General features: G+C 36.2%; 1 protein-coding gene and 1 pseudogene across 1 annotated transcript; one reads left to right on the top strand and one right to left on the bottom strand.

Moving 5' to 3' along the window:
* Positions 1–399: 399 nt before the first annotated feature.
* LOC107630955 (uncharacterized) lies at positions 400–5,983 on the top strand. Its single transcript, XM_016334252.3, has 13 exons — positions 400–1,171; positions 1,701–1,779; positions 1,911–1,967; positions 2,412–2,467; positions 3,307–3,535; positions 3,795–3,881; positions 3,971–4,045; positions 4,141–4,221; positions 4,607–4,674; positions 4,753–4,939; positions 5,027–5,115; positions 5,248–5,362; positions 5,614–5,983. The coding sequence occupies exons 1-13, from the start codon at positions 609–611 to the stop codon at positions 5,653–5,655; spliced, it is 1,728 nt and encodes a 575-aa protein (XP_016189738.1). The 5' UTR covers positions 400–608; the 3' UTR covers positions 5,656–5,983.
* Positions 5,984–9,033: 3,050 nt separating this feature from the next.
* Positions 9,034–11,610, bottom strand: LOC107633592 (uncharacterized; annotated as a pseudogene).
* Positions 11,611–16,533: the final 4,923 nt, after the last annotated feature.

Genomic DNA, 16,533 nt, shown 5'->3' with positions numbered 1-16,533 from the left:
TAAAATTCTTTAATGTTATTAAACTTTTTACTTTAAGTGGCATATATGCAAATATTGATTACACATAATTAAATATAATAGATCCATCTTGATCATATACTATTTCACAATCATAATGAATAGACAATAAAATTCTAAATATTTTATAGAGAAATAGAAGATGAAAAAAAATATTTTGTGATTGTTCAACTTCGGTAAATATACAAACACCTTATATAAAATGGTGAGGTTTACAGAGGAGAGCGGTGGCCAAAAAATTAAGTCTCAGAAAATAAAATGAGATTTATTTTTTTTTTTAAATAAAATATTTTTTATTTTATTCTAGAAAAAAATTCCAAATATATGATGATTAATTTTAGTTAATGCACATAGTATTCTTGTATATTTTTTAATTTGGATAGGAATTCAAGCTCTTCTAGATTACACAGCCGAGGAGCCAACCAAACACCCTTTTTGGCTCTTTCCATATTCCAATTGCCAAGAGAAGAAAAAAGCGAAATAATAATAATAAAAACCAAAACCCTAGAATTCATAGTTGACAATAGAGCTGATAGATAGTTCTCCGTTTCAGCGGCACCATTCACTGAGTGTTAGAGAAACCCTAAAAAATGGACTTCGACGAGTACGAATACTTGGAGAAGACAGTGGAGGACCACGACGACAAAGACTCCTCTAAGCTCAAGAAGAAGGACTCCACCGACAGAACAGATAGGTCTTACCGCAAGCGTGACGTCGACGACGATCTCGACGCTGCCGACGACAAGCGCACCAAGCGCTCCAGGCACGACGACGACGACACCACTGCCTCCAAGAGGGACCGTGACCGTGACCGCGAACGGTCCAGCCGTGACAGGGAGCGCCACCGCAGTGAGAGGGAGAAGGATAGGGATAGGGACGGGGAGAGGAGCAGCAGAGAAAAAGAGAAGGAGAGGGATCGGGATAAGGACAGAGAGAGGAGGGACAGAGACAGAGATAGAGATAGGGACAAGGAGAGGGAGAGGAGAGATAGGGAGAGAGAAAAGGAACGCGAGAGAAGGGAGAGGGAAAGGGAGAGGGAGAAGGAAAAGGAGAAAGAGAGAGAGGAGAGAGAGAGATCCAGGAGGAGCAGGAGTCGTTCCGAGAGAGACAGAGACAGAGAAAGAGAACCAGATTTCGAATCTCGCGATGGCCGGTAATCTCCAATTTTTGTGAATTAGGTTTTAATGTTTCTACTCGTATCAATCAATTCACTGGTTACTCTTCAATTCTCGTTGCTATTTAACTTAATATGTAGCTCAGTAGCTGTCCCTCTTCAGCTACTTGCTTTCGTTTTAGATTTGTTAATGGCTGAATTCAATGATCACTCTCCTTTTCTTCAATACTCCTTGCATTAGCTACTTTCATCCCTTTAGTGTCACTGTTTCATGCAATCCGTATTTCTCCAGTGGTATTCAAGCTGCATGTAGATCTCACTCATATAGTTACTTTGGTCAGTATTGAGTCCCTCTTACATGCATTAGATAGGTGACATTTTAACATTCAACAGCATTCTTCAGGGAGGTATTGTATCATTGCTTTATTGGTGTCGAGAAATATATTTGAAACAGCTTCAAATGATCTTATATAAGTATCATATGTAACTATCACGAGCTTTGTTATTTACTTTCCCCCCTCTCCTTCCTCCTCCTCCTCCTTACGGATGAAGTTTAATTTAATTTCAGGAGGTTTAGGGATAAAAAAGAGGCTGCGGAGCCTGAGGCAGACCCAGAAAGGGATCAGAGAACTGTTTTTGCCTATCAGGTTGATAGGATAAGCCCCACTTCTGTCAGTTTTTAAATATTACTATCAATATCAATCTTAAAGGTCTAGCATACTTGAATATTTCATCTCTTTTCCCGTTGATTGCTTATATGCTATATCTCTGCATGCAGATGCCCTTAAAAGCAACAGAGAGAGATGTATATGAATTCTTCTCAAAAGCTGGCAAGGTTAGTTGTTTTCAATTTTTTACATTTCTTTGCCTTTGGAACTTTGAAGACTTCCGACAATCTGGTGGCTTGTATTCTAGATTTCTAGTATACTTTATATTAAAAGTTTCAGTATATAGATGCTCTTATCTTTTCCCCCTATGATTAATAACTACTTTTGTAGATTCTATAATTGCTAGTTTGTTAAGAAGGACTAATGCATGTTGCTGGCAATTTTGACCTGCCTTAAGTTTTGAGTAGTATAACAATTTTACTGTGTCCCAACTTTTCTGTGTCTGTCTTCCATGAATAAGATGGGGCATCATGAGGTTTTCAATGCAACAAAGTCGGTATTTGAATTCCAAGGCTGACATGTCAAGCATATAAGCATATATGTATCTTTGTATGATGATTCTTGTCGAATGAAATATCATCTAATGTTACTTTTATTTTTTGCCCTCCTAGGTTAGAGATGTTCGTCTGATCATGGATAGAAACTCAAGACGTTCTAAAGGAGTTGGGTATGGCTTTATTTTCAAATAATTTAACATTTATATGCATGTGCTATTGTGGTACCAGGATACCAACTTCTAAGAATCATGTTTAACTGTATTCTTAAATGAACTAGCAATGCGATAATGATGAGGGATGGTGGGAATACCTTGCACTCATGTTTAATCAATTCATGCTGCGTACTCAAGGTAGACAACATACATAATCTTGGTTTTCTGCTTGGTCCTATTCCCAATTTTCTTCCTCTCAGTTTGTATACAGTGATAATTTCATTGGTATGCTGATAAGCCCTTTTAGTTTATTCCCTTCTGATTTTCATTTTTTGGGTGGGAAAAATGCCATTGGTGTCTAGATGAGATGCTTATGGATTTGGTTCTGTTTGTCTTCTAGAGCCATTTGGCAACTGAGCTACCTTACTAATCTTTACAGCAGTTGACAACTGCCAAGGTTGAATATTCCCCATCTCCCCCCCCCCCCCCCCCCAAACAAAAAAAATTGAAATTGAATTGCTACCTAACCTCCGCATATAAAAGAAGCAAAGTAGATGAGTTTCCGTTGCTAATCCTCCCTGTCTTGGGTTACCTGTATCTTCATTCTCATATGGTCTTCCCATTTCTCTCCATTGAATTGGCAATTTTAAATATGCCTTAGCTTTGTATTTTGATTATGACAGGCTAACGTTTTCTGTACACGAGTCAGATACATCAAAAGAAACCCAGCTTGAGCTGTCTGCACTAAAGTTTTTGTTTCCACCAATCTCTTTGCTGTGTATGCTTTGTAAGTTTTGATTGCAAATTTTGCATATCTAGTTCTGAAATCTTGATGCAAGTTCATGGGGAGGCTGCAGGTACATTGAATTTTATGATGCAATGTCAGTGCCAATGGCAATTGCTCTTTCTGGCCAGCTTCTTCTTGGTCAACCTGTAATGGTGAAACCTTCTGAGGCTGAAAAGAACCTTGTTCAATCTACTGCTTCCACTGGAGCTGCTGGCGTAGCAGGACCATATGGTGCCATGGACAGAAAGCTGTATGTGGGCAATCTTCATTTCAACATGACTGAGAGTCAGCTGCGAGAGGTATTTTAGCCATTTATCGCTTGTCATTATCTGGTGTGTTCTGGATAACAATATTTGGCCTCGATTGAGCCACTGCCGCGATCAGCGCTGAGTGCAGATTGAACATCAATAAATTGGCAGAGTTTGTTTCTCCATAAAGATCAACCATTTAATTTTTGTATATTGGATTACTTTCTGTAGTTTGTTTGATGTCAATAATTATAATCTTGATTGGATACTGTGCCATTTATCGTATTTTAACATCTTTTTTTTCTTCAAGATTTTTGAGCCATTTGGGCCGGTGGAGGTTGTACAACTGCCTCTTGACTTGGAGACAGGACACTGCAAGGGTTTTGGGTTTGTTCAAGTTCGTTTCTAACACTCAACTTTGAATAATACCTGTCCTGTATATATTGGTATTCATGTTTCTTATTTGTGTTGATTGAATTTGGACAGTTTGCCCATCTTGAACATGCCAAGGCAGCACAGAATTTAAACGGAAAATTGGAGATTGCTGGCAGGACTATCAAGGTAGGAATAGTTGTGTTGATTTTTTCTGTTTCTTTATGGTGTATGTTTTCAGTGATGATCATGTGGTTCTCTGAGTCTGATGTTTGCCAAATCAGGTTTCATCTGTAACTGATCATGTTGGGAGCCAAGATACAACTGCAAAATCTGCAGATCTTGATGATGATGAAGGTGGATTGGTAAGTTCAAACCTGGTATACAGAATATTTAAAAATTTAGTTTCCGGAAAAGTCAAGAAATTTGCATTGCAGCATAATGGTTGCTGAAAATTAACTAAATGTTACTAAAAGTGTAGCTTAGAAGCAGTTGCTTTTACTTCTCAGGTTAATTATACGAATTTCTGTTTGATTCCCCCCTGCCCCGTCCTCCTTTCCTCTTTTCTCCTTATCTTTCATCGTTCCAGATTAGTCTTATTGATGTATGAAGCTGCATTTCTTTTTATCTGGGGGATGTCCTGAACTTCTGCCTCTTTTATTCTGCCCTTATATTGCTATTTGATTTTATTGGCCACTCTCTTATTCGCAATGAGTTCCTTGCTCATCTATTATGCGTTTTTGGGTGAAGGCTTTAAATGCACAATCAAGAGCATTGCTTATGCAGAAGTTGGCAGACCGCCATGGCCTTCCTGGAAGGTTTGTGCTTTCTCTATAGTATTTTTGTCTTATATATGATGGATCTGTTTGCCATCTTCACGGATTCCAATAATGCAGCAATGGGGTGCCTGCTGTGAATGGGGCTGTTCCTATTCAGCCAACCATGGGTTTGCCTATTGGTAATCCAGGTATAATACCTGCACCTGCTCTCCCAACTCAAATTTTGCCTACTCCAGTGGCAGAACCTGTAGGGAGCCCCAGTGAGTGTTTGCTGTTGAAGAATATGTTTGATCCTAGCACCGAGGTTTGTGACTAACTGACTATATATACTTTATGCTTACCATGTACCGTCATATCAAATAAAGTACTGATGACAAGTATTACAATGCAGACTGAGCCAGATTTTGATATAGACATTAAAGAGGATGTAGAAGAAGAGTGTTCTAAATATGGCCGGGTGAAGCATATTTATGTTGACAAGTAAGTTTATAAATGCATGACATGGTTCCTTTAATTATGAAGAATAATTTTACTTCGTCTTTTTTTATGTCAATTTTAATTTTCACAATTTACCTGTGTTGAATCAACTCTACTACTTTGCCATTTATGCAGAAGAAGTGCGGGTTTTGTATATTTGCGGTTTGAAACGGTGGAAGCAGCAAGCGCTGCACAACGGGCAATGCACTTGAGATGGTTTGCACGCAGATTGATTTCAGCTGTGTTCATGGTACTTATTAGCCTTGAGTTTCCTTTTGCTTATTTATTTTCTTCAGATTTGATAAATTTTTAAGATCAGACATAAAATGGCACATTAGAAATTTTAGTCCCTATAATTCTGTACTTGTTTTTTTTTTTTTTTTTTGTTAACTACTCTTATCTTTGACCGTCCAAACATTCTCTTGCCCTCAAGGGTCCAGTCATGTTTGACTGCAGAAATTTTGCAGCTCTAGATATTTTAAGAAATTGTTTGTGTTGCAGCAACCTCAGGTCTACGAAGCTAAGTTTAAAGGAGAAGACTGAAGTAGTGCATACAGGCCTTGAGAGAAGGTACTGCCGTACTATGGATACAATATTTTTTGTGGGTCTGAAATATCCGGGGATACATTCTGAATATTTTGTTGGGTCTAGGTTTTCATAAATTAACAGTTTATAGGTTGATTCCTTAGTTGTGTTAGGTGTATGATTACAGAAATTGTAATGTGAGGATGGTATATTTGAAATCAGTTTGCCATCGCCCATTTCAATGTATTTTAACCCTCGTACCCTTTGTCTTTCACCCTGTTTGTAATGTGGAATGCCCTCAAGGAATACTTTATTTTTCTTTATTATTTGATGATTCTAGGCTTAAGGAGTTCTTTTATTCTACTAGGACATAAATGTCTGTCAAAACTCAATTTGCAAGACAATAAAATGTTTTCCAGTATAAAATATTTAAATTAATAATGGGCGATAGGTTATTCAAAACAATTAATGTTTTCTATTATAAATTATTTTAAACTAAAATGATAATAGGTTATTATGTTTACCTCCCCAATCATCCTAGTTAGTTTCCAAAGTATATATTTAGCTTAGATTAATCAAGGTTGGCGAACAAAGCAGCGAACCTGCTAGCGGAAGTTTCTACACTTGGAATAGAGAGAAGGGCGTTGGAATAAGTGGGATCAAGCTTCTTGTGACATTCTGCACATATCCATCAGGATTCAAGATAGATAGGGCAGTTCTCTTGCGCGTAATTTGAAAAAAAAAAAAGAAAAAATCTAAAGCCAACTTTCGTTTCTGATCCTTATGTTGCCAAAACTAGAATGCACTCATTTAAGTGGGAACTCAAGTGAATGACCGTTTAAAACATATGCGCTCCCGGAACCCAAAAAAAAAAAAAAGGAAAAGTCTAGGGGTCAACAATTTTGTTAAATTTTGGTCAGTATGTAACTAGCAAAGAAAAGTGAGCTTGGATGAAATCTTACATCAATCTCACACCACTAAAACCATTATTGATGGTTATAAATCATAAAAGTTGCTGGCCCCTAGCATTCTTCAAAAAAAAAAAAAAAAAGCGCTGCTAATGTACTCAACTGAAATCTTATGAAGGAGAAACAGGAATTGGGAGATAGATATTCAGAGATAGAGATTATAGATTAAATTAAATTTTTATATTGTATTTAGTATAAAACATACAATATTGAGTTATGTGTTAATAATATTAGAGAAATAGATTTAGAATCTAAAAATTCAAATAAGAGTATTTTTGAATCTAGTGTTAGTTTTCAGACATTGAGACTCAGTATTGTGTTTGGTAGTCCGAAATTGAAATTAAAATTTTAGTCTCTGTAGGTAGCATTTGGAAGAAAGATAGAGACTTAAAGATAGAAACTGAAATAAGTCTCAATATTGTGTTTGGTGTAAAGTGGGAGATAGAAATGAAATAAGAATGAAGCTCTAATTTAATTTGCATAAGGGTAGAATTAGAATTAATTAATTAAAATGAGAGTATTTTAGATATAAAATGTTTTTAAAATTTCAGTCTCTGTTCTAAAAAATTTTCAGTCCTATGTATCCCCATTTTTAGAGGTACTAAAATATTGAAATTTTGGAGATAAACACTGAAATTTTAGTATCAGTTTGTGGGCTAACAAACATGATACTAAGTCTCAGTCTCTCGATTTCTATTCCATTATCTCTAGAAAGTGGAGACAGAAGGAATAGGGGTGTTCAAATCCAAACCGATCCAAATTAAACCACTCATCCAATCCGATCCAAACTGAAAATCGATTAAAACCGCACTAATTTGGATTTGATTGGATTCTATTTTTTGCAAACTGCTGGATTAGATCGGATTTCGGATCTACTTTTCATAACCGATCCAATCCAATCCAAACCGCATAATATGCTATAATATTATTATTTTATTATTATATTTACGATTATACTTATAACATGTTCAATTTGTTATACATTTTTCTATTATTCATGTATTATTATTATTTAATAAATATTTTATGTTCAAAATGTTATTTATTTATTTATTTTAACTAACCTATAATTTTATTTCTATTATGTTATCGTTAGCTTTTTAAGATATTGTTAAAACTTGTTATGTCATTGTTGATTATTTAAAATTTGATGTTGAGACTTGTTATATGTATTTAATTTTTTTTATTTAAAAAACCGCAAATCCAAATCGATCCAAACCGCTTATAATCGGATCGGATCGAATTTCCAAAAACAATTTCATCCAATCCAAACCGCACCGCACATAAATTAACCGTTTGGATCGGATGACTTTTTCTCTTAAAGCCGAACCAAACCGCACCGTAAACACCCCTAAGAAGGAACTCTCTTTAGTATCTCTAGAAAGTGAAAAAAAGAGAGGACTTAAACTTTAATATTTCTTTTTTAAAAATACTCTCATTTGCTTTTTTAAATTCCATACATAATATTTAAACATAATTTTAATCCAGTATATTTTACACTAAATACAATATAGAGACTTAATTTAGTCTCGGTCTTCCTTTTAAACGCAATCAAAGGAATTGAAATTGTGTCTTGAGACTGAAATTTCAAGATTGAAATTTTAATTTTAGTTTTTTAATTACTAAACAGAATACTCAGTCCTAATTTTCTAATTTCAGTTTGAGTGTAAGTTTTTTTAATTCTCATTAATATATGAAGAAAAGCATCGATTCCTGCATTAAAGTTCCAGATGTGCTTGAAAAAATGTTAAAGCTTCTAAACAAAATTCGTAGGAGAAAAGCAGAAAAGTACAGTACTCTACAAATTTACGTTGAATAGAATGTGGACTCAAGGTCTCAAGCTAACAAGGATATGTAATATGTAATCTTGGTTAATGTAAGCTTTGGCAACAACAGTCCATGAAAAATATAAAAACATTTTATACTTCCAATTTTTGAGAAGGGTTAGGCCACGTCTGAGCAAGCAAGAGAATTAGAAAAAGTAAAGATAGACAATAAAAATATTAAATAATGTGAACAATTGATATATTAGATGTTTAATTTATTAGGTGTGTAGATGATTATCCTAATATTAAGATTTAGATGAGTAATTTGAGGTGTAGTGTATTTTTTATTTTATTGGACTAATTTTAAAACACATTATTCACATTATTTACAAAAATCATTGTCTACCCAACAAAATTATGAGAATTAATATGTTATCCGATAGCATTTGTCCTCCCTCTCCGTACAGAAGTTTCGGAGAACAATTTTTCAAAAAAGACCAAATAATACATTTTTTTTAAATAAATAAAATAATTATCAATATATGCAAACGTAAAAAAATTTACGTTTTTATTCTATCTAATAATTTACTGATAGAAGAGTTCAAAATGAAAAATTAACAGTGGCATTAAGGACTTTATCAATATCCCAATACTTTCATTTTTCAACCCATATGCACAACTTTCCTACTTTTAAACTTGTGTTCCCTACAAAACTCGACACCTCTATATGTATTATAATCATCTCCTACAATGTTGAAGAGATTATCCTCCTGCTTCAAAGCCCCAATGTAATACTGACAGAATATGAAATAAGAGATAAAAAAAAAAGATAAGGATAGAAGTTGAATAAAAAAGATAAATTATATTTGAAGGAAAAAATAAAAAAGATAAATTAAAATTGAATAAAAAAATTATTCAATTTGATATTATGAACAACTTGACCATAGTGAAATAAAATGTCGTTTGACCCATATAAATAATAGATCCGATGGTATGTAAGTCGAAATGTCATAACACATAGGTTGTTGTTCTATGAATAATGTTAGCACAATGGTTCGACTTATTATGGAAGGAGGGTTGAGTTAGTAGCTTTAAAAATCGAAATGAGATAATCACATGTGATATTATCCAGAAGTGTTACACAGAACGTGGGATTTGGAGATCTAAGGTAAGAGAGGATGTGGGATGTCAGATTTGGGAGTAGTCAAGATTCTTCATGGTCAAGATAAGGTCGTGGGTTATGAAAATTCGGAGAAAAAAAGAGAAGCTAGATCGTGTCTACAGCTCACTTCTTGTGGTCTATAAATAAGAGAAGTTCAGAAGAATTCAGGGGCTTCAATCAAAACACTTCACAGTCACACAAAGCTTTGCAAAAATTTTCAGTCTCAGCAATACAACGGAAGATCCTAGAGTACAAGTGTAAGTGAGTTTCTAGAGTTAATTTTCTTTCTTTGTTCATTTTATTGTTTTCTTTTCTTTTCTTTTTATTCAGATATTTATTTTGTCTTAATCTCAATTTAATTCTGTTTGTTTCTTTTCTGTTGCTTTGATTCAGTTATTTGTTCTGACAACTCCGGCAACCGAGCTTGGCGGTGATAGCAACCACCGCAACAACACCTTCCGTCGCGACCTTCTCCCTCGGAGTCTCTCTCGTCGCGCCTTTATCCTTTCCCTTAGCTCAGTTCGGCGACGGACTCAACCGAAGGTCTTCCACGCCTACGATAGACACGACGGCGGCGTGGAACTATCCTTTCCTCCCTCTTCTCTTTCACGCACCTCCTTCTCTTCTTTTTGGTCCTCTAACTGTCCAGCCACGACGACGACGATGGCGGCGGAGCTCTAGCCGGTATCGTCCTCTCCTTCCTTCCCCTCGTCTTCTCTTCTCCCTTTCTTCCCTCCTTCAATTACTCTCTTTGATCAGTGTTGTGTGTGTGTGACGGCATTGCAGAGAGATGGTGAGGGAGTGTGTGTTAATAAAAATGATGATTAATTTAGGTAGAGGTAAATAACAAATCGGTACCCGAAAGATTCTGGCGCTGACAAAATGGTACCTGACTTTTGTTATTGACAAAATAGTCCCTAAAAGATTTTAAAATTTGACAAGCGTATCCCCGAGCTTGCAGGAGCAAATCTCCGGCAAACACAATGTTGACATAGCCACCGTATTTTGGTGACATGGCAAACCACCCCCAAACCCTAAGCCCTCCCTCCCCAACGCAGACTCCCCCTCCATCTCCCTTCCTATTGCAGCCCTCCCCTACCCAACGCAACCCCTTCCCCCTCCCTCCCAATCGCAGCCCTCCCCTACCCAACGCAACCCCTCCCCCTCCATCCCCATCGCAACCCCCCAACGCACACTCCCCCTTCCCTTTCTCTCCCCATCGCAGCCCTCTTCCCTTTTCCTTCCCATCGCAGTCCCCTTCCCTCTCCCTCCCATTGCAGATCATATAAAGGCACAGATAGAAGCATGTACAACAGAACACAATATCACAATTCAAATTACAATCTACCAATATCATTTGTGTTTCTTTCCAAATGTATTACACTATTCCATCAATTACATTAAAAAAATAAGAAAAAAAATCCACCTACAAACCCCCCAAATTTCTTACCAAGATGATCATGTAAAGCACTCTTATCAATCCCTTGGTGATGGTAACTCTTGCAAATATAGTAGAAAACGTTCTGCGCCAACAATCCCACCAAATTCATAATGACCAACACACCCACAATAACCGTGAAAAACTACAGAAACGAGTTCTGTGTATCAATTGCTATAATAAGCAAAACCAAGAAAATCACGAAGATAAAATTACAGATGAACATCAAAAGCGTGACCCAGAGGCAAGTGATGAACAAATGCTTGAAGATTTTGGGGATTGCAGAAATGATGGAGGAAAAGGAGACATCTTTGTTGGTGTAAAGGGAAGCGACGGTAAAGACGGCGGCGGCGGTGGAGAGGAGAGAGAAGGCGAAGAGGAAAAAAAGGTAGCAGAACTGGATTGTGAGGAGAAGGGTCCATTCATGGTTAGCTTAGGAAGAGTCCTGATAAGAGTTCTGGAGGTGAGCGAATAGTGGGTGTGTGAATAGTGAGTGTGCGAGGATGGCGGATGAGAGAGGAAAAATTAGGGTTGGGGTTATGAGGTAGAATGTTTTCGGTGGTCTCTTTGGAATTGAGATGATTCTCTCAAGATTTCTTGGATGTTCAGGAATTGTAGCTCCTCTGGTGCTAGATCCATTATTCCTTCTTCTTCTTCTTCTTCTCAAATTCTCGTTCCGTTCTTCTCTGATCTGAGAGAGAGAGAGAGAATCAAAAGTTTTGGTTTGTGGTTACTTTGAAATGATAGAATTTTGAGATATTAGATTTTTGTTCTTTTTCATTGCAGAAATGAGATGAGATGAGATGAGATGCTATGAGAGGGAGGGAGAGGGAAGGGGGCTGCGATGGGGAGGGAAAGGGAAAAGGGGCTACGATGGAGAGGGAGGGGGAGGGATTAGGGTTTGGAAGGTGGTTGCCAGGTCACTATGGCCATGTCAGCATTGTGTTTGCCGGAGATTTGCTCTGGCGAGCTCGGGGATATGCTTGTCAAATTTTAAAATATTTTAGGGACTATTTTGTCAATAACAAAAGTCAGGTACCATTTTGTCAGCGCCAGAATCTTTTGGGTACCGATTTGGTATTTACCTCTTTGATAAAATTGGAGGGTAGGGTAGTAATTGAAAACTAAATGTAATCCATTAAAATAATTTCAAGAACATTATTTATTTATCATCTTACTAATTAGTTTTCAAATAAGTACTCTAATTTAAAATTAAAAATAATGTAATTAATTTTCTTTTAGTTCATAATATTAACTAAAAATTTCAATTATTCAAATTAAATTATATAAAATTCTCATTATTTTTTAATTACTAAAATTTTTTATTTTAACCATGAAAATTATCCCGTTACTATAAAAAAAAATCTCTGAGTACTAAATTTAAACTCAATTTATCAAAACTTGATTTAATTACATTAGATAAAAAATAATTTGTAATAGAACTTCTAAAAATTCGGGGTCTTACACAAAAGGCATGCACCTATTCAAAGAGTCCTCGCCTTTGACTTATATTCTATAGTCTAGTCATGGCCATTCAAAGGATGGGCTCTCGACTTAATAAGAATAATTCACCCTCCTTCGACTAAGGGGCATAAGTTTATCTTGGTGATAGTCGACTACTTTACAAAGTGGGTGGAAGCTGTGTGCCCATGAAAGAGGTTACCCAAGCTAAGATAATCCCCAAACTTTGACCACAGATCAAGGGACCAAGCTTACAGGTCGATAAATGAAGGGGTTTGTTGAATCATGAGGTATTAAGATAATACACTCGACTCTCTATTATGCACAAGTTAATGGCCAAGTCGAAGCCATTAATAAAATTATAACAAGTTTAATTAAAAAATATATAGGGAGACAACCTCGAAATTGGCATAATACTTTAAGCCAAGTACTATGAGCATATAGGTGTTCACCTAAAAAGGCCATAGGTTCGACACCTTATGAGCTAGTATATGATCATAAAGTTGTTTTATTACTTGAAATAAATTTGTAAACTATTAGAGTGAAGAAACAAAATGATTTGCCATTCGAACAATACTGGTCAAGTATGATAGATGAATTAGATCAATCTCGACTAACTGCATTAGATAGAATGATTCGACAGAAAGAATTGATAGCTAAGTCATACAACAAGAAGGTAAAGAATAAAATATTTGTAGTTGATGACTTAGTTTTAAAAGTGATACTTTCCACTGAGAAAGTTAAAGAAAAATGGTCACCTTTATGGGAAAGACCTTTTCAGGTCGAAAAATATTTGATGGCAATGCATATGAGCTAAGAGATATAGAAACCGATCGACAAGTAGGGTATATAAGTGGCAAATATCTCAAGTTATACCATTATTATTAAATCAAAAGATGAATTCTATAGATGAAAAGTTCATACAAAATATGGTCGAAACATCATTAAAATTACATAAGACACAAAATTAAAATTCAAACACAGTCCTAAACTTAAGTTTCAAGTCTTCTAATTTTCAACCCAGAGCAACAGAAGCTTCAGAGATTTCATCTTGGGCTATATGGTTAGAGTTACTGCTTCGACTAAGGCAGGACGGCTTGAAGTTTTAGAATCATACATTTTTTGGATCTTCTGAAGTCGAAGTGTCAAAGTTGAATTTGTGACAACAACTTTCTCTTTGCTAGCCTTTAACTCAGCTAACTCTTTCCTAAGAACCTCAATTATCGATGTTAGGATTTTCTCTTTAGTTTGACCTTCTGATAAAACTTATTTGATTTGAGAGTTGGCCGTATCACATTTCTTCAATTGGGTGTCATGATTGGCCAATGCCTCAATCGACTTCTTCAATTTTTCCTCAGCAACTTCAAACTTAGAGATATGATTATATATATCTTTGATGAAGACCCCTAGAGCTGTATGAACCTTAGTGGGAATTTTATTATCCAAAAATCTAAGAGCATTAAGTAGTTAAACCTTTGATTTAGCATTATTGTTGATATCTTCTAAAGGTTGATTAAGGCAATCGAGAATTGTGTTCACTTTCTTGACACCTAAAGGATCAAGACCTGGTGGTGTTTGAGGTTGAGAAGAAATGACTTCTTCTTCATAGGTGGGTGCCCCTGGCATTGATTCTAGAACTAAGGGCACAAGATTCAGTTATGGATCGGAGGAAGAGAGCACCTTAGTCCCCTCTGAGGAATATACTTGTCAAGTTTTAGACAAAATGTTGGCAAGGTCAAAGTGGAAGTCTTCAAAGTCTAAATCTCCAGCCTCTGGTGTAGGAGGAACATTGAAAGGAGGCTCCAAATCCTATTCGACAGCAGCCTGATTTGTGTTTGGGGTGATTGTAGAAATGGCTGCAGCAGTTGTTAAAACAAGACTTGACTCTTGATGTATTTCTGCATCACTTGGCAAAGGCATATAGCTCGCCTACAAGAGATAGGCAATGAGTGTTAATATGAACAGTTAAAATGAAATATGAAAATGGTAAAGAAATTTACCAATGGAGAATCATTCAAGCCCTGAGAGGTAGCAGTCGACGGAATGGGCTGTACTGAACTTAGAACGGGAATGGATTGGTCGAGGAACTGTGGGAGGAGCAAGTTGAGTTACTTTAGTCTCGATATCGGATGGGTCAACCTCTAGTTCAGAATGACTTTCTGCTTCGACCTGAGACTTGGAGCTTTGCTTCGACTGTTTAGACTGAGAATAGAAGAGATAGCAGGAGAGCTACTAAGTATTTATTGAAAACAAACTTTGACTATAAGCTTAAAGGTACTAGAAAAATACCTTAAAAGAAATGGTAAGATGTGTTCTTTGTACTTTCTTAGGATTTGCACTAAGAAGAATGTCGACAGCCTCACGTTTCTTTTACAAAAGAATGGCTTCACTTAACTTCCCTTGGCCTCGACCTCTCCTGGATTTTGTTTTCTTCGGAGAAGCATCTTCATCTGATTCCCAATTCTCTTCGACTGGCTCGGGGTCAAGAGCAACACCAGAATTTTTTGTAGGTCAAGTAGCTGAAAATTCATAGAAAATATAATATGAGTAAGAAATGCAGTGATCGAAGTCTTAAGGAAACATGGTAGTTGGAGAATATCCAGCAATCCTCGTTCGACCCTAAATTTTATCGCTGAAGCCCCGGTAATAGATAACACTAGTTGTATTTATGCCCAGAGTTCGAGGATATTTCTTTTGGAGTTGGTAGTTTGGTGCGGATTTTGAGAATATTCACAACTGAACTGGAAAGTTCACCGGGTCGTCCAAGTAATACCTCAGGTAAGTGAGGGTCGATCCCACGAGGACTGAGGAACTGAGGAACTATGGTCAACTGATTGGCTTAGTCAGGCGAACAGAAAATTTGGTGTTGTGGGTTTCAAAAGCATTAAACAGTAAATCAAGAGTAAAGAAAGCAACAATACGTTTAGAGTAGAAATCAATGAGAGAAATAGTTAAGGTATCAGAGATGTTTACTTTTTCAGATCAAGTTTTCTTACCAACTATTTTAATCATGTAAGATTCATTTTATGGCAAACCGTAATTAACTAAACCCTAATCTCTTAGTGATCTAGTTTCCTCTAACATTCACCAACCGCCAATCTCTTGGTAACTTGATTCCGATAAGGTTAAGTTCAAATCTAGTTTATGGTCACAAAAATCCTAATTATCCAAGGCTAAATGGATTATATGTCACGTATCCAGATTAGTTCAAGTAATTAGCAATTTAGGAGGAATTTACTTTCAAGCATTGTTCAGGTGAGAGACCTCTCTCGAGGGTCATAAGAACGCATCTAGAATAAGGGTCATACTCTCGTTCCACCCAGATTCGTAAAATTAAGAACGAAAGTAATCCTTGAAACTAAATTAATAAATTAATTAAAATAGAAAAGTAATAGTCTTAATCCATAGAAATAAATAGAGCTCCTAACCTTAACCAAGGAAGTTTAGTAGCTCATGCCTTATAGAGAAAACAAGGGTTCTGAAAGTGTGAAAGTGCGGAAGTGAGAAAATCTCTCTTCTAAAGGGTGAATCTTTTCCCTTTTATATCTATCCTAATTTGATTTGAAAATAAAATAAAATATTAAATCCTAAAAATAAAAGATATTGTTTGTAAATAAAGATTATAAAAATAAAAGATAAGATAACTAATAAAAGTTAAATCCAGCTAGAGATGCTCCAAGAGGGTGGATTCGGTTCAGGCTGCTTGGCGCTAAATGCTAGCTGGGCGTTTAGCACCCAGAATGGGCAGAAACATCCCTGGAATGCTGGCTTGCTGGCGCTAAATGCCAGCTTGGCGTTTAGCGCCCAAGAGGGTTGCTCCAAATATTTTTCTTTTTGCTCCAAACTTTGCTAAATTGCTCCGAATTTCACTTGAAATTATAAAAACACTAAAACAACTCAAAGTAGCCTCCAAACAATATTTTTGCACTAAAATATAATAAAACTTAGTAAATATTACTGAAAATGACTAAAAGATAGAGGGAAAAAGGGTACAAGATGCTCACGCATCACAACACCAAACTTGAACTGTTGCTTGCCCTCAAGCAACTAAAACAATATAGGACTGAGAAAAGAAGAGAAAAAGGCTTAGGACTTGAGTGT

Source organism: Arachis ipaensis, chromosome B3, assembly GCF_059453495.1.
Source record: "Arachis ipaensis isolate K30076 ecotype BB chromosome B3, ASM5945349v1, whole genome shotgun sequence".
Classification (NCBI taxonomy): domain Eukaryota; kingdom Viridiplantae; phylum Streptophyta; class Magnoliopsida; order Fabales; family Fabaceae; genus Arachis; species Arachis ipaensis.
The sequence above is the reverse complement of the archived record's forward strand: the minus strand, read 5'-3'. Positions and strand labels throughout refer to the sequence as shown.